This window comes from Bufo gargarizans, chromosome 2 (assembly GCF_014858855.1).
Source record: "Bufo gargarizans isolate SCDJY-AF-19 chromosome 2, ASM1485885v1, whole genome shotgun sequence".
Lineage (NCBI taxonomy): Eukaryota > Metazoa > Chordata > Amphibia > Anura > Bufonidae > Bufo > Bufo gargarizans.
In genome coordinates, this window is record NC_058081.1 from 202674566 (window position 1) to 202698128 (window position 23563).

The following is a 23563-nucleotide window of genomic DNA, read 5'->3' on the forward strand; positions in this document are numbered from 1 at the left end:
GATAGGATCTCTCCAGGCTGGAGGGGATATAGCCGGCGGGAAGAGCTAACACCTTTTATCCTAGTGTCGCCTCCTAGCGGCAGCAGCAGCTATACCCCCGGTCCTGTGTCCCCCAATGATATGAGCGAGAAATCCAGTTTATTTGGTATGCAACTGAGCCAGTAAGGTGCCCAGAGGGCCATCACTCTTGCAGGAAGGAGCCTGCGAGCTTCTATTGGCTGATAAGGTTCATGTGACCATGCTTCTATTGGCTAATGCATTTTTGTTGGAATATCTCAGGAACGGAACGTCCTAGAGAGCTGAGACTTGGTCTAAAACCTTCCCGGACACCTGATGTAACTGTGTGCCAAATTTCGTGATTGTGAATGCGACGGTGCGGATTCCTTTAGTGGGCATACATACACACACATACATACACTCAGCTTTATATATTAGATGATATGCTAAACTTATGGTCGCCTCCATCTTCTGCTTGGAAGCACTGACTAGTTACAGTGGCAGCTTTTCACATAGTGAAAGACTATTTCTTTGTAGCAGGCAACATTTCTTCACCAATGCACTAAAGGGAGCTCTGGTATCTACAGCATTATCAGACAAAACATCTGAACCTACTTTACGTAATATAATATTAGATTCTCTACAGTATTAACCCTTTCACATAAAACAATGTAACTGTATGCCCTCCATGTGCAGGAAGTCTATGCAGAGGGCTCATGAGCTGAATTACATAGCTGACCCCCACCTTCAGTAGCAAGGATCGGAGATAACTTCAATCTGGGCTGTTTAACCCTGTAGAAGTTGCGGTCATTAGCAAACACAGCATCTGCTGGGTAGAACAGAAGGAGGGAGCTCTCTCTGTCCTCCAATCGACCCCCCACTCCACCTCGGGCGTTCTGATTGGTTGTTATGGCAGTTGGTGGTCTTGTGAAGGGCCCAAGGCCTGCCTGTCACGGACGTTCGTACGACAGGTGGCAGGAGATCGGTGAGACTGGCAACATGTGGTTTGATCTGACAGGTTTTCCCTGTGGATCAATAGGCATCTGTGTTGTTTCTGGTATGGCCACACCCCTTGCCTCAGGTGTTGCTAATGTGGTCATTTAACCTTCCTTATTTATAGTTGCTTCTCCCACAATGCTGTGCAGTTTATAGCTTCAGTTTCAGTTTTGGATTGCTGGTGTGTAATTCTTGACGGAGTTCCTGGTGCTTCCATTTCTCCTTTGAAGTTAAGTCTTTCCTTTCCCTTTTGTATTTTGTTTAGGTTCTGTGTGTTGCATTTCCCTATTATTTGTATTTGGCCTGAAGGAGACTCCTGTTCGTCCTTCCTTTTGGAGGAACAGGTAGTCTCGTCCCTGCCATTAGTACCAGGGTCCTATAGGGCCTTGGAATAGCCTCACACACGCTGTTACCTGCACGCCATCCCCTGAAGAAGCCGTTTGTACGGCGAAACATGTAGGGATGCAGGAGTGACATTGATTTTTAGTTCAATATTGGAGAGAGGGGAACCCCAACAGGGGACAGAGTGCATATAGTAAAATAAGAGCTGAGATATTAAATAGACTGACAGATAGGAGTAGGATACATAAAGAGAAGGGAGACAGTCCTGAGAAGATATCAGGCACCCCAACAAGTCCGCATTGTCAGTACTATATATAATTCCCATCTCTCCAATATTTGAGGAATTTTAAAATTTAGAGTGGTAATAAATAAATATTTTAAAATGAACCATTAAAATGTATGTTTTATATAAATAAAAAAAACTAGTCAGTGAGGTGAGAAAAAGTCACACTTCGGTCCTAGTGACCACTGAACTTCATATATATATAGAAATATAGTGTGACCACCTCCTGAAGGACCTAAAAGTCTGTTGAATAAATAACTGCTGGTGGCAATGTCTCAAGGCAGACAATCCAACAGACACTGCACAATGCAGGCCAAGGAGGACACCACTTCTCCAGATAAGGCATACAAAAGCTTGCTTGGCCTTTGCAAAAGCTCATCTGGACAAAGAAGAAGACTTCTGGTCTTCTGTGTTATGGTCAGATGAAACTAAAATTTAATTGTTTGGTCACAATGATGTTTCCTTCATTTGGCGTATAAAAGGAGAAGCCTTGAACCCAAAGAACACCATCCCCACTGTCAAACATGGTGGTGGGAACCTAATGCTTTGGGGGTGTTTTTCAGCCAAAGGACCAGGGAACCTAATCATAGTAAACAGCACCATGAAAAAAGAGCAATACATGAGGATTCTCAACGACAACATCAGGCAGTCTACAGAGAAACCTGGCTTTGGGCACCAGTGGACATTTCAGCATGACAATGACCCAAAACACACAGCTAAAGTGGTGAAGAAATGGTTAGCAGACAACAACATTAACGTTTTGGAGTGGCCCAGCCAGAGTCCAGACTTGAATCCAATTGAGAATCTGTGGAGGGAGCTAAAGATCAGGGTGATGGCAAGAAGACCCTCCAACATGAAAGATTTGGAGCTCATTGCTAAAGATGAATGGGCAAAAATACCTGTGGAGACATGCAAAAAGTTGGTCTGCAATTATAGGAAGCGTTTGATTGCTGTAATAGCCAATAAAGGCTTTTCTATTGATTATTGAGAAGGGTATGAATAATTTTGGACTGGACACTTTTTGCTCAAATGTAAATAAAAGCTGAGAAATGTTTTTTCTCCACAATAATGCCTCTTGTACATTGTCTTATTATCTTTTGGGAGACACCTATGTCATTTCCCGTCAAAAAATTACTTGCTGGTTGAATAAAAGTAACTTTAAGTCAAAATTTGCCAGGGGTATGAATAATTATGGGCAGCACTGTATGTACATTCACTTTAATGGGGCTGAGCGTGAGTTGCTATATAATATACGGCTCTGTGCTTGGTAAGCTGCGAGAAGGCCGTGCCAATCACAGGAGCGGCAGTGCCTTCTCAACCAGCAGATCTGTGGGGGTCTGAGTGTCGGACCCCCACCAATCAGATACTGATGACATATCCTGAGCACAGGTCATCCGTAGCAAAATATCGGAAAACTCCTTTAAGATCCTATTACACCATGTCATTGGCAAGGTTTTAGAGAATGATGGTTAAATCACCATACACTGAATACAAGAGTATGATAGTGTATTGTACAAGTGATTGAGTGTTCATGTTGAGTGTACATGTTTCCCTAAGGGTACCTTCACACTAGCGTTTTTCTTTTCCGGTATTGAGTTCCATCACAGGGGCTCAATACCGGGAAAAAAAATGATCAGTTTTATCCTAATGCATTCTGAATGGAGAGCAATCCGTTCAGGATACATCAGTTCAGTCCCTCTTACGTTTTTTGGCCGGAGAAAATACCGCAGCATGTTGTATTTTTCTCTCCGGCCAAACCAAAAAATCCTGAACACTTGCCGGAATGCCGGATCCGGCATTAATTTCCATTGAAATGTATTAGTGCCGGATCAGGCATTAAAATTGCCGCATTGACGGATCCGTTCTTCCGGTCCACGCATGCGCAGACCTTTAAAAATGCAAAAAAATAAATACCGGATCTGTTTTTCCGGATGACACCGGAGAGACGAATCCGGTATTTCAATGCATTTGTCAGACGGATCCGCATCTGGATCCATCTGACAAATGCCATCCGTTTGCGTCCAGATTGCCAGATCCGGCACAGTTCCAGCAATGGAACTGCGTTCCGGAATCCTCTGCCGTAGGTGTGAAAGTACCCTAAGGTGACTAAAAATAAAAAAAATAAAAAAAAATAAGAAAACAAATATTAAAACTAAACAATTTCTTTATGATAGTAAACACTAAAAAATTATAAAAATAAACAAAAATTGTATTGCCACATCTGAAAATGTCTGAACTATTAAAATATCTTGCTATTTAACCTGCATGGTGAACTGTGTAAAAATAAATGCCATAATAGCTATATTTTGGTCATGTCACATCCCCAAAAAATAAGTTAGATATACATGTACCATAAAATGATACCAATGAAACAAAAGCTCAACTAGCCAGAACACACCTCTATTCATGAAAAAATTTTAACAGTTATGGGTGTCAGAATATATACACAGCGAGCAATTATTTTATTTTTATTTTTTAAAGGGTTTTAGGTTTTTTAAACATACGGTACGTACTATACCATAATGAAAACCATATCAATTTGGTATTACCATACTAAGGCCTCTTGCACACCGCCGTATGTATTTTGCGTTCCGCAAAAAACAGATCCACAAAATATACAGATGACATCCGTGTGCATTCCATTTTTTGCGGAACGGAACAGCTGGCCCCAAATAGAACAGCACTATCCCTGTCTGTTAATGCGGACAATAATAGGACATGTTCTATATACGAAAGCGGAATGCACACGGAGTACCTTCAGTTTTTTTTGCGGACCCATTAAAATAAATGGTTCCATATACGGTCCGCAAAAAAAAAATGGAACAGAAACGGAATGAAAATACATTTGTGTGCAAGAGGCCTAACACTGACCCACAGGATGACGTCCTCAAGTCATTTTTACTATGCAGTTAAGGCCTCATGCACACGACCGTTTTTTTTTACGGTCCGCAAAAACGGGGTCCGTAGGTCCGTGATCCGTGACCGTTTTTTCGTCCGTGGGTCTTCCTTTATTTTTGGAGGATCCACGGACATGAAAAATGAAAAAAAAATCTAAGTCAAGTTTGCTATTGAAATGATAGGAAAAAACGGACACGGATCACGGACACGGATGACAATCTTGTGTGCATCCGTGATTTTTCACGGACCCATTGACTTGAATGGGTCCGTGAAACCGTTGGCCGTGAAAAAAATAGGACAGGTCATATTTTTTTCACGGCCAGGAAACACGGATCACGGATGCGGCTGCCAAACGGTGCAGTTTCCGATTTTTCAACGGACCCATTGAAAGTCAATGGGTCCGTGAAAAAAAACGGAAAACGGCACAACGGCCACGGATGCACACAACGGTCGTGTGCATGAGGCCTAATACAGTAAAAACAAACCCTAAAAAAGGCGGCCCTTTTCTTTTTCACACAATATTTGTTTCACAGTTCTACAATACATTATAGGGAATATGAAATTGTGCTATTAAACTTTTTCAACTCGTTGAAAAAAAAAAAAAGGCCTCATATGGCTATTTCATATGACCTCATACTGTATGACCTTTCCAAAATCTGTTCCCAAATCGGTTGACCTTAAATATTCCTTAGCAGAACTGTGGGGGTTTAAATACATGTGTGTAACCTGATAAAACGACAAGCTTTTCTGAAACATTGATTTATATGATTTTTGCTTAAAAAAATAAATGGATTATACATTTTCAAGGCCATACATGAGTTTTAATATCAAAGACAGGATGATAGTCAGGAATAAATACTGATATTGATTTTAATTGGGGTGGACGGAAAGTAGTCTAGACCCCAGAGGAAAAATGGGCATAGCTTTCTTACCAACCAGCACAGTTATAATAGTCTTGAGCCTGGTTAATGATTCAATTTGAGCGAGAATGATCTCATTTATTTGTGACATAAAAAGACAAGATGAGGAATTTAAATGACAGCAATGAATTTAAAAGACAGCATTTGTTTGGAGTTCTCTACCTAGCATATCATCATCCTGCCTGGTATCACTGTTCACGGTACCAGTACTATGGATTGTCGCCTGCTATATGTACATTAAGCTGCGATTGTTGCGTACATTTGTGAAAATAGACATGTGTGGGTGTAAATCTGGATTTCTAAATTTAGAGTCTTTGGTAATCAGGAATGTAAATCTCAAATGAATAATAAATGACCTGTGTAAACTATACACATCTTTGACCAACGTCAAGTCCTAAACCTAACCTGGAAAAACCTAGAAATAATGGCTTGTTATAGACGACCATATTGGGACACATTTATTAAAGGGCTTCTGTCATCCCCCCAAAACTCATTTTTCATTTTTGGGCATATTAAAATCCTTATTGGATGACTATTCCCTATATAGGGCTCTTACCTTGTTCTGTGGCTTTTCTTCACTAAAAATCGAGCTTTTAAAATACCGGTATGCAAATGACTTCACTACCAGCAAGTAGGGCGTCTACTTGCTGGTAGCCGCCGCATTCTCCTTTAAAACCCCCCCCCCCCCCCTCCTGTTGATTGACAGGGCCAGCGAGCGCTCTCCTCCTCTGGCTGGCCCTGTCTGCAATTCAAATCCCGCGCCTGCACCTTACGTGTCTTTATTCGGCGCAGGCGCTCTGAGAGAAGGACGCTCGCTTCCTCAGCACTTCCTCAGTGCGCCTGCGCCGATGACGTCTTCTCTTTCAGGTTTAGAGGTGACGTCATCGGCGCAGGTGTATTGAGGAAGTGCTGAGGAAGCGAGCGTCCCTCTCTCAGAGCGCCTGCGCCGAATAAAGACACGTAAGGTGCAGGCGCGGGATTTGAATTGCAGACAGGGCCAGCCAGAGGAGGAGAGCGCTCGCTGGCCCTGTCAATCAGCAGGAGGAGGGGGCGTTTCTTTGAAAGGAGGATGCGGCGGCTACCAGCAAGTAGACACCCTACTTGCTGGTAGTGAAGTCATTTGCATATTTTAAAAGCTCGATTTTTAGTGAAACCAAGCCACAGAACAAGGTAAGAGCCCTATATAGGGAATAGTCATCCAATAAGGATTTTAATATGCCCAAAAATGAAAAATGAGTTTTGGGGGGATGACAGAAGCCCTTTAAGACTGGCGTTAAGGCCCTGCGCTGGCGGTTGATCTGCCGAAGTTATGTAGAGGCGCCGGCCTGCACCTCTTAATAACTTAATAAATGTGCCCCTATGTACGCAGCTTCCCAAGTGGCCACCAGCATACATGAAAGGTAGGCCCCTCTCCACCCCCCGCAGAGTCACCCCATTTCCCGCACAAGCAGCAAAAGCCACAGAAGCAGCATTAATAGCCAGTTCAGTCTCCTCAACATGATGAAGCAGTTTTTCACGCACTGCACCAGGCTGAGGCAAATCAGCAAGCGGAGACCTCAGGCCTACCTTGACTGTGGCCTGTCTCTGGCACATACCCTGATCCCTGATCCCATGGACTTGTGGGCAAGCAGACTAGAACAGTGGCCCGAAATGGCCCAGTATGCAGTATGCTCTCTGACTTCTTTCTTACCCTGCCTCTAGATTGGGTTTTTAGTGCCGTAGGGATCGTGGTGACACCCAAATGGACAAAGATGTCCTTCGCCAGTGTCCAAAACATCACTTTTGTCAGAATTAACCAAACCTGGATTCAGGAAGAGTTTGAATAGATCTGGTCTTGCTGACAGTGCCCCACTGTTACTGTCTGCCTGCCTGCTTTGCTGCCCACTATTGTGTTGCCTGCCAACCATCATGCTCCGTACTGCTGCTGCAACCATCAAGCCACTGCCGCCATCATGCCACTACTGCTGTCTGCCTGCCTGCCAACACGCACCATATGGGTGCTGCTGCTGTCGCCACCACTATTAACGCTTTCCATCCACCACTGCTACTACTACTACTAACACTACTACTACTACCACTTCTCATAGACAGCAGATCTACTGCCTTGTATGTTTCATGCTATGATGCTTCTGCTGCTGCTACTACTGCAGCCACCGGCCTCTAATATCCCACCGTTTCCACATCCACCCTGTACTGCTCCCGCTCCCAATTAAAATTGAGAATTTTTTTAAGCTCTTTCAGAAAGAGCAATTTTTTCTTCTGACAATTGACTCTAGTGCATGTCCCATAACACTGTGTCTTTAAACACCATCTGCCCCCAATAAGGGACAATTTTTGGAAGCTTTGGAATATGCGACGGCACTGTGTGCTGTTTGTTAATGCTGTCAAGATCTGTGGCTATGTATGTCAGTGTCACTCAGACATGATATACTGTACTATTGCTGTCATTGTGATCAAGAGGTTAGAGAGGGAGGAGAGAAAAAGCAAAAATTTGCTAGTACAAATATCAAGGTGGCTCTCCTGTCCGCTGATATGGAGATGGTGCACTAATCAATATGACTCACCCGATCACCGTAAATTTGTAATTATGTATACCCCAAATAATAGGCACTCGATGTCTGGAATCACTCGGAACAAGCAACTTTTATTTATAAAACCCAATCATACATACATATAAATAAAACCCATTATAAACGCAGAATAAAAGATTAAGATTTTTTATTATTTTTTATAAAGGCTTGATAGTGAAGAGTCTCCAGCTGGGATAAGGTCACACTTATGGAGTATGACAAGATTGTCCCACACCATACAGATCACCAGTTGTGACAAGATCCCTGTCGGAGAGTTGCCACCGCAAAATGTATGCCGTCGTTCAATTCATCCTAATGTGATATTCCACATTGTACATGTTGTAAAGCTGCCCTAGCAAGACCGGCGATTATATACGTTGTGTGGTCGCTGATCTTGATATGGTGAGCCGCGTCTTGTCACAAACACATCCAAATGCTATATATTCGTATCCCGGGGTTGATGGCGATGTTGAATTCATAGTATGAAACATACAAGGCAGTGGTGGATGGAAAGCGTTAATAGTGGTGGCAGCTGTGGTGGTGGCGACAGCAGCAGCAGCCATATGGTGCGTGTCGCGAAAATCACTGTTAGGCTACTTTCACATTTGCAATCGGGGCTCTGCTTGTGAGTTCCGTTTGAAGGCTCTTACAAGCGGTCCCGAACGGATCCGTCCAGCCCTAATGCATTCTGAGTGGATGCGGATCCGCTCAGAATGCATCAGTCTGGCACCGTTTGGCCTCCGCTCCGCTCAGGATGTGGACACCCGAACGCAGCTTGCAGCGTTCGGGTGTCCGCCTGGCCGTGCGGAGGCAAACGGATCCGTCCAGACTTACAATGTAAGTCAATGGGGACGGATCCGTTTGACGTTGACACAATATGGTGCAATTGCAAATGGATCCGTCCCCCATTGACTTTCAATGTAAAGTCAGGACGGATCTGTCTGAGTACAAATTAGACTTAGACTTTTTTCTGAAATAGAATGCAGATGGATCCGTTCTGAACGGATACCATCGTTTGCATTATAGGTGCGGATCCGTCTGTGCAGATACCAGACGGATCCGCACCGAACGCAAGTGTGAAAGTAGCCTTAATGAGACGGGTACTGTGGAGGTCACAAATAAAGGGCTGGCCGCTGTGGAGGTCACTGTTAAAATGGTGGACGCTGTGGAGGTTACTATTAAGGAGGCAGGGGACTGTGGAGGTCACTATTAAAGGGGCAGCTGCTGTGGAGGTCACTGTTAACGGGGCGGGTTATTGTGGAAATCCCTGTTAAGGAGACGGGATACTGTGGAGGTCACTAATAAAGGGGCAGCCGCTGTGGAGGTCACTGTTAAAGGGGAAGGCGCTGTGGATGTTACTGTTAAGAAGGCAAGCCGCTGTGGAGGTCACTGTGAAAGGGGCGGGCACTGTGGAGGTCACTCTTAAGGGAGGAGGGGACTGTGGAGGCCACTATTAAGGGGGCAGGGGACTGTGGAGGTCACTATTAAAGGGGCAGCTGCTGTGGAGGTCACTGTTAAGGGGCAGGCCCCTGTGAAGGTCAAAGTTAAGGAGGTGGGCTGCTGTAGAGGTCCCATTTTAAGGAGACAGGGCACTGTGGGGGGGCAGTGTTAAGGGGTGCAGGACTGTGGAGGTCACTGTTAATGGAGCGGGGTGCTGTAGAGGTCACTGTTATAGTGGATACTATCAATATCTTGTAACAACACACACAAACATTAAATGAAATAGATGAAATATACCCAAGCGAAGCCGGGTCCTTCTGCTAGTATATATACAGTATATATATATATATATATATATATATATATATATATATATAAATGCCCTAGCAGAGAGAGAGAATAAATAAATGTATGTATAAAAACGCAGGGACACAGAATATGCCTAACTTTCCTAAATCCAAGGGAAAAAATACAACAAAATTCAAAACAAAATTCAAAAGAGTAGATACAAAGATCACCCATCTTATCTACCATATCCTCAAGCCCGTCCATATGTTTTCATACCATACTGCATGAAAAGGATGCGCTTGAATGGGCATCTTGTAGTTATGTGAAAATGTCCACCTTACACAGATGGTATTTCATGCTAAACCTACAAATGCCCATCCATCAATTTGCACACTACAAATTTTTCACGTACTGTGTACAGATGCTTGAGGAAAGGAATAGATGTTTCTATTAACCCCCTTACTGCCCAATACCAACACAGCAATGCCTTTTAACCCCCTTACTGCCCAATACCAACACAGCAATGCCTTTTAACCCCCTTACTGCCCTATACCAACAGCAATGCCCCATATAACTCCTTACTGCCCTATGCCAAAAACAATTCCTCTATTAACCTCCTTACTGCCCTGTAGCAATACAGCAATGCCCCTATTAACTCCCTAACTGCCTTATACCACCAGCAATAACCCAATTAACTCCTTACTGCCCTATACCAAAAACAATGTCCCTATTAACGTCCTTACTGCCCTGTGGCAATACAGCAATGTCCTATTGCCCTACTGCCCTATATAAACAGCGATCTTCTTATTAACCCTTTTACTATTCTAGAAGACCAGGTGTCTGCCCCTTAAAAGGGTTGTCCCACAACAAAATATTCTACAGTTTTTAAACCAGCTCTTGGATCTAAATACTTTTGTAATTATTCAAAATGTATTATAGCTACTGAGTTATTCAGTGAAATCTATCTGTATAGCGCCACCTGCTGTTTGCTCTTTTTTCAAAATTTTCTGACCTGCTCACTGAGTTCCAGCCTTCAGTTGCCACCAGCTACAGCAGAAAGGACACACCCTTGAGTAAAGACGTGCTCCCTAAGCAGACATTTGGAACTAAATCTAGCAGAAGAATTGGAGTACTGAATGGGGAGATTTCTGAATCCATGTGAAGGTACAGGGCTGGTTCTAGCTGTGTAAGGGCTCATGCCCACGAACATAAGGGCTCCGTACCTGTGCTGTGCACTACTTTTTTGCAGTGCGGAGAAACTGCCAGAAACACCATGGAAGCACTCCGTAGTGCTTCCGTGGGCTTCCGATCCGTGCTTTAGCACCGCATCTCCTGATTTGCGGACCCATTCAAGTGAATGGGTCTGCATCCATGATGCGTAATGCACACGGCTGATGACTCGTGTATTGCGGAACCACCAAATGCGGTCCGCAGCACGGGCACGGAGCCCTTACGTTCATGGGCATGAGCCCTTAGAAAGATGTTTCATTTACTGTATTACGTAATTCAGATTTTATTTTTTTACATTATTTATGGGATATTCCCTTTAACCCGTGCCAAGACTAACAAGGCTAAACCGGTTAACCCCTTCACTGCCTTAGAAAATCTGAGATTTGACCATTATCCTGTTCACTGCCTTAGACCATGAACTCCCCCAGATCTACCCATTAATTCTTTACCTGAACTAGACCATCACTTCCCAAGACCCCCAGAAAGCTGACCATTAACCCCTTCTTTTCTAGAGCAGCATGGATGTGTCCCATTAATGGGCTGTTGACATCACGTTTTTCTCCCACATTTTATATATACATTGAGGATAAAATGCTATTAAAAAAAGCTGCGTTTTTCAAATAAAGACGAAAAACCACCCTCAGAGTGCTTCCACACATAGTTTTATAGGGGAGGTTTGGCCAAAGAAAAGTCCTAAAAAAATACCTGTGCAGCCTTTTTTTGTTGCCTTTTTGATGTTTTGTGGTATTATTTTTTATATAGTTCATTATGCACCTCCTGTAATGTCATTGCCTCTGTACGGCAGTATGGGAAAAATGCATCGCTACAAGAAAAAGCCATGCAAAAACACCATTAGTGGTGTCAAGTAGCGCAAAAAAAAAAAAGCCTTTAGTTGTTTTTTTTGTAGTGCCATTTCTCACCCTTCTTGAGGTAAAAATTTTTTGTCAATGGCATTTTTTTTAATGGGTGTGTCGTTTTTAACATGATTACCATTGACATCCATATGTTTTTTTAGTTGTTTTTTTTGCCTTGTTTGAAAAAAAATTGTGCTGCCAGTGTATTCTATAGTTAATAAGATACACACTTTGCATTTTTTTTAAATATTTTTTACATTAATGAGTGGGTGGGGGTTGTATGACAAGCCTAGGTGTCCTGACTAGACATTGGAGTGCTGGTTGCATGGGAGGAAGGGTTTGTGGCGATGTTCCTGGGAGGTGGGCCCCATTCAGAAAGGTGTGATGGGGCCCAGCCTTTTCTAGTTATGCCCCAGAGACCAGATACAATGACTATTGTGGCACATATTACTATGCTAGGCTAAGAATTCTACATACTGAGCTAGGCCTAGCCCTCTACAGATCGCCCATTTTCCTTCCCTTGGATGCTAGTTTTCCTGCCTTGGAATTCAGAAACAGATGGTGCTAACCTCTTGAACTTCCCTATTTACACATATAGCAGTTGTGCTATGATTATATACATTACGATAGATTATTCCGACCATATTACATAGTTCATTTTCTATATAGAACGACCACTTGCAGAACTTACAGTCTTTGCAATTACATGTAATTGGTCTTGCTATTGAAGGTCACATTTCAATTCAACATTGACCTTAATGCTCAGCCTGATAATGGATCTTGTATTGTACTTACTACTGAAAACCGTCCCCCTGCCTCCATTAAGTCAGCGACTGTTACATTCTCTAAGCTGCTAAATCCAAGCAATGAAAAGCATCAGTGAACATTAAATAAAAGTTAATTATAAATGATTCGGCATCCAAATAGAATGATATAATAAACAATAGGGTTTATTATGGCTGGCACGTAGCTACCAGTCACAATCATCCCAGCCACCTGCCAAGATCTGTCATCCGCTTCCCATGGTGTGCAAGACCTGCTTAAAGGGGTTCTCCAGGATTATAAAAACATGGCTGTTTTCTTCCAAAAATAGCATTATTAAGGTCCTCAGATTGCTTGGTGTTCTGCGTCACACCACCATTCACTTTGCGAGAACTGAGCTGCCATATCACACACAACCAATGGAGAGGCATCGTTTTTGGAAGAAGGCAGTCATGTTTTTCATTTCCTGGCTAAGCCCTTTGAAGGGGTTGTCCGAGTGTTTCATACTGACGGCCTATTCCCAGCATAGGTCATCAGTATCTGATCGGTGGGGGTCTGCCGATCTGCTTTTTGAAGAGACCACAGAGCTCCATGAGCAGTATTAAACACTCTGAAAAATCCTGTCCTCCATCTCTCTGGTATTTCAAATGGTAATTTTCAGTAACCCACAGATAGTACGTATATACACATTGCTGAACAAGCATCTTGTGAGCAACTGGTATCTCACTCTCACAAAAGATGTATCAACTTCTATGTCTTTATTTCATACATACACCTTTTAATATAATATTATCATTAAGATTTGTAGAAGTAAACCTAAAAACTTGAGTAACTGTAAGGTGTAAGGCTACATTCACATATGCGATGTGAACAGACTGCCAGGGTCCACTGTATCCAGCATAGCCGGATAGGGCCACACACCAGCATAAGTGACGGCTTTCGGAAGGCATGCACAACTTTTTGTCTGGTTGAAAACTGGTATTTATGTCGGAAAATGGCCAGATCCCATTGCAGTCAATAGGAATTCGGCAGTGCGCAGCCCAATCCGGTGAACTCCGGCAGTATGTTCCTCTGCCGGGTCAAGTTGTCAGAGTTGACATCTCATATGTGAATGTAGCCTAAGCATATTGCATATCGTCTGGATTCTGAGTTACAGCCTGTACAATAGCCTAAAACTGCATGCACCGTCCTGCTTGTTGTCATGGAATAGTCAAGGAGCTTTCAATAAGACATATCCCTAAAAAACGTAGCCAACATCTATAATGCATTGAGACAGTCCTTTTAGGGTGTATTCACACAACTGTAACTGTTTTGCCGTCTGCAAACTGCAGATCAACAATACACGGATACCGGCCTCATCACGGTGCGGTCTGCATGTTGAAGCTAAGTATATGACATGTCCTATTTTTTTTTCAGCACCCTTCCATGTGCGGCTGCATTGCAAAATATAGTCAATAGGTCCTCACTGTGATGGGATGGGCGGTATCCGTGTTTTGCAGATCTGCGGTTTGCAGACTGCAATACACTTACACCGCCTAACACAGTATGCTGGGAAATTGAAGCTCTGTATTCTGTGACTAGAGCTTAGCCACAGCGCCTAGAGGGAGACTGAGGTAGTCTAAGACACACCCACTCATTGGTTCAGGCTGCGCCTCTCTCCCTCCTCCCCACAGCTCTGCCTTTTCAGATTGGCTGCTGTGTATAAACACAGGAAGTGCTGCAGGGAATGCTGCCAGCTTCTATTACAGCCAGGCTACAATACAGATTACTAAAGCACCAGTTAAGAAAAGATGAGCATTAAGCATTAGTAAGGGGGACCTGGAGGGTGGCTTCAAAGGGGTTTTCTAGGAATACTATGGTTTTTAACAGATATGCTCATGTAGTTGTTTACCTCATTTATATCTTCCCTATGTTTATTTTTTTAGACTCTCTTGACCCGTTTTTACCATGTAAACAAATCACTCTGCTTTGTTTCCTTCCTGTATGTAGCACTTCCTGTTGCTGTATCCAACCAAACCCATGATGCACCTCGTCTTTCTCTGTCACAACTCAAGCCCTCCCCCAACAACACCAAACTAGTTTATAGCTCCTCCCACAAGCTAGTTACATAGACACTCCCCTATCACTGCCCCTAACACCACCCAGCTAGTTTATAGCTCCTCCCACCAGCTAGTTACATAGACACGCCCCTATGACTGCTCCTAATACCCAGCTAGTTTACAGCTCCTCCCACAAGCTAGTTACATAGACACTCCTCTATCACTGCCCCTAACACCACCCAGCTAGTTTATAGCTCCTCCCACCAGCTACTTACATAGACACTCCCCTATCACTGCCCCTGTTGTTGCTTTGACACGCCCATGGACATAACATCACGGGAAATAAGAAATAGCTGCATGGACATGGACATGTGACCACAGCCCAGAACAGAACATAGGAGCAATAAAGGTAAAAGAAATGCATTACAAAGTTACAGCTTCCTTCATAAATGATTATACAAAAATATGTTTATGCAAACTGGAACGTGTCTGGAAGGGGTTTTCTATAAATACTTTTTAAAGCGAGTCTGTCACCAGAAAATTCACTGTTAAACCAGGCACAATGCCGTATAAGGCTATGCAATGATACCTTTCACTTAGCAATCCATTGCTTTATTCTGGAGAAAAAGTCCTTTCAGTCCATATGCAAATGAGCCGTTACATGCACCCTTGATCTTCCTGCTTTCTCTGTCCGGCTCTTCCACTCCTTCTTGATTGACAGGTTCCAGCATAGTCAGGTTTCAGCCAAGGTATTATGTCTGGTTTATCAGTTAATTTCCTGGTGACAGACTGTTTTTATATAAAAATTAAAATAGTGAAAAATGGGTTAAAAGTAATAAATAATCCTTACTCACCACACCAATCTGAGCAGTGCCAGAAAGAAATGGCAGCGGCAGGTGATCGCTGAGGGCGAATAATGACTATCTGTTATTTTTAACCCTGAAAACCCCATTTCAATTCCGAATATATCCTGGGTCTGCAATCTTGTGGAGAGAATTAGTGCATCACAGGATAAACTTAAAAGCGATGGACACCGTTGGGGCAATTTATTTTTCTATATTTACATTTTACTCTTTTTTTTTCAATAGGTCTTTATTAAAAATGTTCACCCCTTTCTGTCTATTTGCAAGCTGTCACAGTCTGTTTTCATTGAATCCTGTCATCTGACGGCTCATGTGTAGCTCTTATCTCTGATCTCCTGAACTCGTAAACACTGATTTAAACCATATTATCAGTTTGATAAGAATTGATTTCTAATTAGAGTAAGGAGATCAGAGGTAAGAGCTACATGTGAGCTGTCAGATGACAAGATTCAAAGAAAACAGACTGTGCCAGCTTGCTAACAGACAGATTTTTAACCCTTGTAACTCAGAAACAGCTCAATGTTTTTAATAACTCATAAACAGTGATTTAAGCCATATTATCCGTTTGATAAGACCTGAGCTATAATTAGTGTCTGGAGGTCAGGAAATCAGAGATAAGAGCTACATGTGAGCTGTCAGATGACAAGATTCAAAGAAAACAGACTGTGCCAGCTTGCAAACAGACTGATTTTTAACCCTTGGAACTCAGAAACGGCTTAACATTTTTAATAAAGACCAATTGAAAAAATGTTAGTTTTTTTTTGTCCAAAAATGAGTAAAATGCAATCATAGAATAATAAAATGTCCATAGCCTTTAAACTCAAAACGATGATGAACTCAGTATCAGACTCAAACATTCCTGCCCTCTCTCGGTGCTTTTTTTTTATTATTTTCAGTGCAATTGTATGTAATTATGTTAGCTCCTCTAATGGGCAATCAGCAGACATAAAACTGACAAAAATGGCATACAGTACCTACGTTTGCAACCACTTATTGAACATGAAGAATGACGTGCGTTCATATGCGTAGATGCTGTGTACTGCACACCTACACACTCACACACATGCATGATGCATGTCCCACGCAATTACCTTCCCACACTGCTGCATTATGAGCAGCCACATACACGGCAGTGTGCGCGCTGGCAACACAACACATTTTTCAATTACACAATTCACACAGAAAAAAGAAAACACAGGAGACAGAAAGCGAGACAAACATTTGTGTGATACAAGCCATAATGCGACAGGCAAGGGAGAGGAGGAGAGCATCTGGGCCCCTGCTGTCCTGTTGCTCCCTCACATACACATAGCTCCTCATCAGGTCCATCCTCTTCAGTCTTCACCTGTCTTACCCACTTCACCTATCCGCCCTCCCTCCCCACCATCACGTCTACCCCTGAAGTCTTTCTTTGACTGTTCTCGGGCACTCTCTTCTTACCTCTCTCTCATTCTCTTCTCTTTTTTACCTTCTCTTCAGTTTCAGAAAGAGAGCTCAGAGCGACATCACCATGGTAATAAGGTGGCGGATTGCTAAAGGAGGGAGAGAGAATGTGAAAAAGTGTGAGCAGAGGTGATGGAATGGGGGGGGGGGGGGGGAGCGGAAAATAAATAAAATGGAAATGGTAATAGAGGCACCCACAGGAGGATAGGAATGAGATGGACACGAACTAATGGTTGAAGAAATGATCAGAAAGGGGGTGTGTAGTCAGTGGGTGTATTGCTGCGTGTGCGCTGGGAGGAAGGCTAGGCATGTGTTAGAATGCTTTTCACAGGATTCGTGTGAACTGACAGAGGGGGATGAGGAGGGAAGTGACTCTTCTGTTTTAGGAAACTGTGCAGGAAAGTTCCATGATAGAAAGTTGGGTTTTCTGTAGGCTCAGTCGCGTGTGTAATAGCATGGTGAGCGTGACGAAACCCCGCACCTTTTCACTAAGATGCAGGCACTGTTGCAGGTTTTGCTTTGTAATGTGACTTTTTGTGCCCTGTAGATGTAGCAGTGCTGAATTTATTATTGCTACTCTGTCATTGCACTTATGATATAAAATCACTTGCAGTCCAATTTAACCCCACAGGGCACACATTGCAATATTAACATGCCATCATAAGTTAATGCTTAGTAGGGCGGCCCCAGCTGTTTGAACCATACTTTTCTTCCCCTTCATCCACTGCAGAATTCAGGAGAATTCAGAGTTGTCCAATAAAAATAGTCTCTATTTTTTTCAAACCAACACCTGGATCTGAATACTTTTTCTAATTGCATTTTGTAATAAAACATTTAGTAAGGAGCTATTCAATATAATGGGTTTGTATGGCGCCACCTGCTGTTTGTTCTTTACCTTATTGCTCTATCCACCTAACTGAGGTGGTCGCACATGCGCAGTTTAAATCTTCAACTGTCACCCACCAACCATATCTTCTGCTAGAAGCTGTGGCAGGGACCGAGCTGCAGCAAAAAAGAACACAGCCCCTGATAAAGGACACAGCCCCTGATAAAGGACACACCCCCTGATAAAGGACACACCCCCTGATAAAGGACACAGCCCCTGATAAAGGACACAGCCCCTGATAAAGGACACAGCCCCTGATAAAGGACACACACCCTGATAAAAGAGACAGCCCCTGATAACGCACACAGCCCCTGATAAAGGACACACCCCCTGATAAAGGACACAGCCCCTGATAAAGGACACACCCCCTGATAAAGGCACACACACCCTGATAAAAGAGACAGCCCCTGATAACGCACACAGCCCCTGATAAAGGACACAGCCCCTGATAAAGGACACAGCCCCTGATAAAGGACACACCCCCTGATAAAGGACACACCCCCTGATAACGCACACAGCCCCCGATAAAGGACACAGCCCCCGATAAAGGACACAGCCCCTGATAAAGGACACAGCCCCTGATAAAGGACACACCCTCTGATAAAGGACACACCCTCTGATAAAGGACACAGCCCCCTGATAAAGGACACAGCCCCTGATAAAGGACACAGCCCCTGATAAAGGACACAGCCCCTGATAAAGGACACACCCCCTGATAAAGGACACACCCCTGATAAAGGACACAGCCCCTGATAAAGGACACACCCTCTGAGCTGCCAGCCTGAAATAAATCTTACAGTTACAGAGCAATTGGAGCAACTCTAGAGCCATGTGAGGTACAGGGCTGGTTCTAGCTTTGTTAGAAATAGAGTGTATATTGTAACTATATGCTGTATGAGCATATGGATGTATCATACTCATGCACCAGAGATATTGATCTCAGTCATTAAAGACTCATGCACCTGGCCGCTGCCATTTTTGCTGATCCCCAAAACACGGATACTGGCCGAGAATCTGCAGACATTTTTTATTCCTTCACAAATGTCCTATCCTTGTCTGCAAAAAGGACAAGAATAGGACATGTTGTATTTTTTTTGTGGGGCTGCGGAATGGACATATGGATGCGGAAAGCATGGATGCGGTAAATGAATGGTTAGTTTCAATAATAAAGGTGCCCATTGCTGCATCAGAGGGCCCCCACCTACTGTAAAGTTATACATGTGATTACTACCCCAGTCGGATACGGGGAATAACCAGGTTTCACTGCTGTCGATCTGCTTTTCTCTTTTTCTATGTCAGCACAGCACAAATCCAACTGAACAGCTGAGTCACGTCTCACAGTCTGCTCGCTACGGATACATTGTCTAAGGAACGCCATCTTTTCAAAGGAGTACTTGGGCAGCACATCCCACACAACCTGTCTTTCTAAGTCAGAAATGCCACCAAACTGATTGGAGAGAATGGGCAAGACCCGAAGGAATTCCCTTCAAAATGTTATCAAAGCCACATGTTCAGAGGTTCACAAAATTAGCGTATTAATACGGTGCTGACGCTGTAATGGTCGGAGTTTGACTTAGATCCAAATGTCCTTATTATCCTCCATACCCAACAGAAATAAGAGAGTGAGCAACCTGAAGCTGGCATTTAACGCCTCCATTCCTATTTCTCCTCTATTAAAGGGAACCTGTCACCATGAAAATGCCGTATTAGGAAGCATGTTATAGAGCAGGAGAAGCTGAGCAGATAATATATTGCTTTATGGGAAAGGAGTCAGTAATTAATTTAAATTTCTCCTTAAAGGGAGTCTGTCACCAAAATGTCACCATCTGTGCTGCTTACAACATGCTGTAGCACATGGTACCTTTGTTCTTTTCTTCTGATGTTCACAAGCAGCAAAAACACGATTTTAATGATATGAAAATGAGAGCTTGCAAGTGCCCATGGGCGGTGTTGGGGCAGTGAGTGCCCAGGCTCCTCGGCCTTCTGCATGCATAACTCCTCCCTAGCCCCTCGTCTGGCCCGCCCTGTAATCCCTGCATCATGCTATTGAGTGGCTGAGATCCCGCGCATGTGCAGTTCACCGCCGGGCCCAGTACCAGCTAACTGTAGTAGAATGCCGTTAGCTGGCACACTGCTGACGCCCACAGTTGTCATCACAGTGCGCATGGCTGAGCCTGGCGGTGAACTGCCAAGACGGACAGACTCCCTTTAAATCAAGGAGTCGGTCTGACAGCCTTTCCTCTATGACTGATAGGACCGCCTCCTGGACTTCAAAGCCTAGAATGAGAAGAGATGTAAATGAATGAAACACAAGAAAGGCCTCATGCACGACTACATGTTTTTTGCAGTCCGCAAACCACGGATCCCAGTCCTGTACACACCACCGTTTTCTTTCTCTCTTCTATAGAAATGTCTTATTCTTGTCTGCAAAAGGAACAATATTATGTTTTTATCTATTTTTTTGCAGCACTGTGGTATGGACATACAGATGCGGACAGCACACAGTGTGCTGTCCGCATTTATTGCAATCTCACTGAAATGAATGGGTCCATATCTAAACTGCAAACAATGCGGATCAGATGTGGAACACAAATACGGTCATGTGGCCTTATACTGAATCTTTTCCTATAGAAAACGATATCAATCTGCTCAGCTTCTCCTGCTCTATAGCATGATGTCTGCAGCTCAGACACTATGGTCAATGTGGCAGGTTACCTTTAATGCTATGTTAATATTTTTGCAAAAAATAATGTTAGGGGTAGAATCTCTTGAACTGTCATTAAAACTCTCTCACACACACCTCTACTACAGTAGTTAGATATTCAATACTTTAGAAGGCAACAGGAAGTTGACAACCTGTGGTCAGGGTCAGGGGTGGGTCTGGCATTTCTCGGGCTCTAAGAAAAGTTATGTCTGGGGGCTCCAGTTAAAGCACTAAGCTCCACCCTTGTTCCAAGACTAAGCTTTGAATCAGTCTCATCTCTAAGATCTGCTCTGAATTTAGCAGTGCAGCCTTGGTACTTCTGCTACTGCTCTACAGCTGGGAAGGGTCCCTCTTCCCCCTGGGCCGGATGGGCCCCTGTGTAGCTGAATCTGCTGTCTGCCCTTTTAGTAGTTTTTTTCAGCAAACCATTTGTGGCAAGCAGAGAGTGCCTTAATCTCTGGCGCCCCAAGCATTTTTGTGGGAAAGTCTGCCCCCGCTTAGAGTAGCCACCAAACACAATCATACTAAAGCAAAATAGTAATGTTTTATATTTTAGACAGTGAAGATAATGGGGGAGAATAGATTTATCATTAAGATTCGCCACTTTTTGTAGTATGAAAAAGTCGCAAACTGCACGTTTGCAACTTTTTCCACGGCACTTGTGTAAAAAAAATTGTGTTCAATAACCTGCTGTATAAAAATATCACATGACCTAACCCCTCAGATGAACACTGTAAAAAAACACCTTTTTTCACCTTACATCACAATAAGTGAAATAGGGTGCAAAAAGTCACACGCACCCTAAAATAGTGCCAATCAAACCGTCATCTCATCCTGTAAAAATCATACCCTACCCAAGATAATCGCCCAAAAACTGAAAAAACTATGGCTCTCAGACTATGGAAACACTAAAACATGATTTTTTTTTGTTTCAAAAATGAAATAATTCTTTAAAACTTACATAAATAAAAAAATAGTATACATATTAGGTATCGCCGCGTCCGTGACAACCTGGTCTATAAAAATACCACATGATCTAACCTGTCAGATGAATGTTGTAAATAACACAAAAAAACAGTGCCAAAACAGCTATTTATTGTTACCTTGCCTCACAAAAAGTGTAATATAGAGCAACCAAAAATCATATGTACCCTAAACTAGTACCAACAGAACTAGTAGTTTCTAAAATGGGGTCAGTTTTTTTGAGTTTCTACTCTAGGGGTCCATCAGGGGGTCTTCAAATGGGACATGGTGTCAAAAAAACAGTCCAGCAAAATCTGCCTTCCAAAAACCGTATGGCATTCCTTTCCTTCTGTGCCCCGCCGTGTGCCCGTACAGCCGTTTACGGCCACATATGGGGTGTTTCTGTAAACTACAGAATCTGGGCCATAAATATTAAGTTTTGTTTGGCTGTCAACCCTTTCTTTATAACTGGAAAAAAAAAAAAAGGAAAATCTGCCAAAAAAGTGAAATTTTGAAATTGTATCTCTATTTTCCATTAATTCTTGTGGGACACCTAAAGGGTTAACAAAGTTTGTAAAATCAGTTTTGAATACCTTGAGGGGTGTAGTTTCTAAAATGGGGTCATTTTTTTGGAGTTTCTATTCTAGGGGTGCATCAGTGGGGCTTCAAATGGGACATGGTGTCAAAAAAACAGTCCAGCAAAATCTGCCTTCCAAAAACCTTACGGCATTCCTTTCCTTCTGTGCCTGTCGTGTGCTTCTAAGCCTTGTAACGTCCCCAAACAATAAAATGTAATTCCCAAAATGATCCTAACATGAAGTACACATATGGGGAATGTAAAGTAATAAATATTTTTGGAGGTATTACTATGTATTATAGAAGTAGAGAAATTGAAATTTTTGGTAAATTTGGTATTTTTTTTATAAATAAAAATGATATTTTTTTACTCCATTTTACCAGTGTCATGAAGTACAATAAGTGACGAAAAAACTATCTCAGAACGGCCTGGATAAGTCAAAGCGTTTTAAAGTTATCACCACATAAAGTGACACTGGTCAGATTTGCCCAAAAAATGGCCTGGTCCTTAAGGTAAAAATGAGCCGGGTCCTTAAGGTGAAAATGAGCCCGGTCCATAAGGGGTTAAGGAACCTGCAGAAACAAATCTGCCAAATGTAGAGAAATACATTCTGTTTACTGTCTCAGAAACGTAATATAAGCATATGCATTATACATCTGCAAATTACTTAGTGTTTCTCACCAACAGCTTTTTGTGGCCCAATAGCAGGATCTTTGCCCTGGGACCATCGATGTCTTATATTATCCTTGACTGAACGGTGATATTATCATATTGTAGAAGTCTGGCACATTTCAGCACATTAGCTTTGTATGATCGTGTTTGATTGCAGCGATATGGGATCCTCAGCTCACAGGTCAGCCCACTGCCTATTTAAGTAATGCCTAGGGCATTTTTACAGAAATCCTGATAGACGAGAGATGCAAAGTACATGTGATTTCTTAGCAAAAAGCACAACTGCACATTGCTATTAGACTGAACGTTCAATCTGTGATAGAAATGCCTAATCCTGTTTTCAGCTGCACGACAGGAACACGTTAGAAACTCAGTGCTATCCATTACATATAAAGAGAGATTGCAATACATAGCGAGTATATGATGGAAATAAGCAATGCGAGCAAACTCAAGGCAAGCAAGTGATGTCAGACGCTGCACGCTACCGCAAAGAAAGAAAAACTGCAAGTGCTATAAACATAGGCCCACATTTACTAATGTAAGTGCACCTCGTCATGGTCATAATTGCGACATTTCTGGTGCAGTTTGACCTATCCAGAATAGTTCTCTTCACCTAGCTCACCAAGGGGAATTGCTTAGCGGTAAAATGGGGAGTAGCTTAAAGAGGACCTTTCATCTGGCAAAACATTGTGAACTAAGTGTCATGATCTGTACAGCGGCGCCCAGGGATCTCACTGCACTTACACTTAGTTCACAATGTTTTGCCAGATGAAAGGTCCTCTTTAATGGAAAGGAGCTGTAGCCTAAGATAAAACATTTTTTGCCAACATTGCATC

The 23563-nt window shown here is 42.9% G+C and overlaps 1 protein-coding gene across 10 annotated transcripts in view; it reads right to left on the minus strand.

Annotated features, from left to right (window-relative positions):
- The window catches only part of SHANK3 (SH3 and multiple ankyrin repeat domains 3), a 393399-nt gene that overhangs the window by 351484 nt on the left and 18352 nt on the right, over positions 1 to 23563 (minus strand). For 9 of the 10 annotated variants that reach the window (XM_044279906.1, XM_044279904.1, XM_044279909.1 and 6 more), the window contains exon 2: positions 16923 to 17014. The exons of the other annotated variant lie outside the window; for it this stretch is intronic. In XM_044279906.1, the coding sequence (XP_044135841.1) occupies positions 16923 to 16933 (11 nt within the window). In that variant the 5' untranslated portion in view covers positions 16934 to 17014. The remainder of the gene's footprint in view (positions 1 to 16922; positions 17015 to 23563) is intronic. 10 annotated transcript variants of the gene reach the window in all.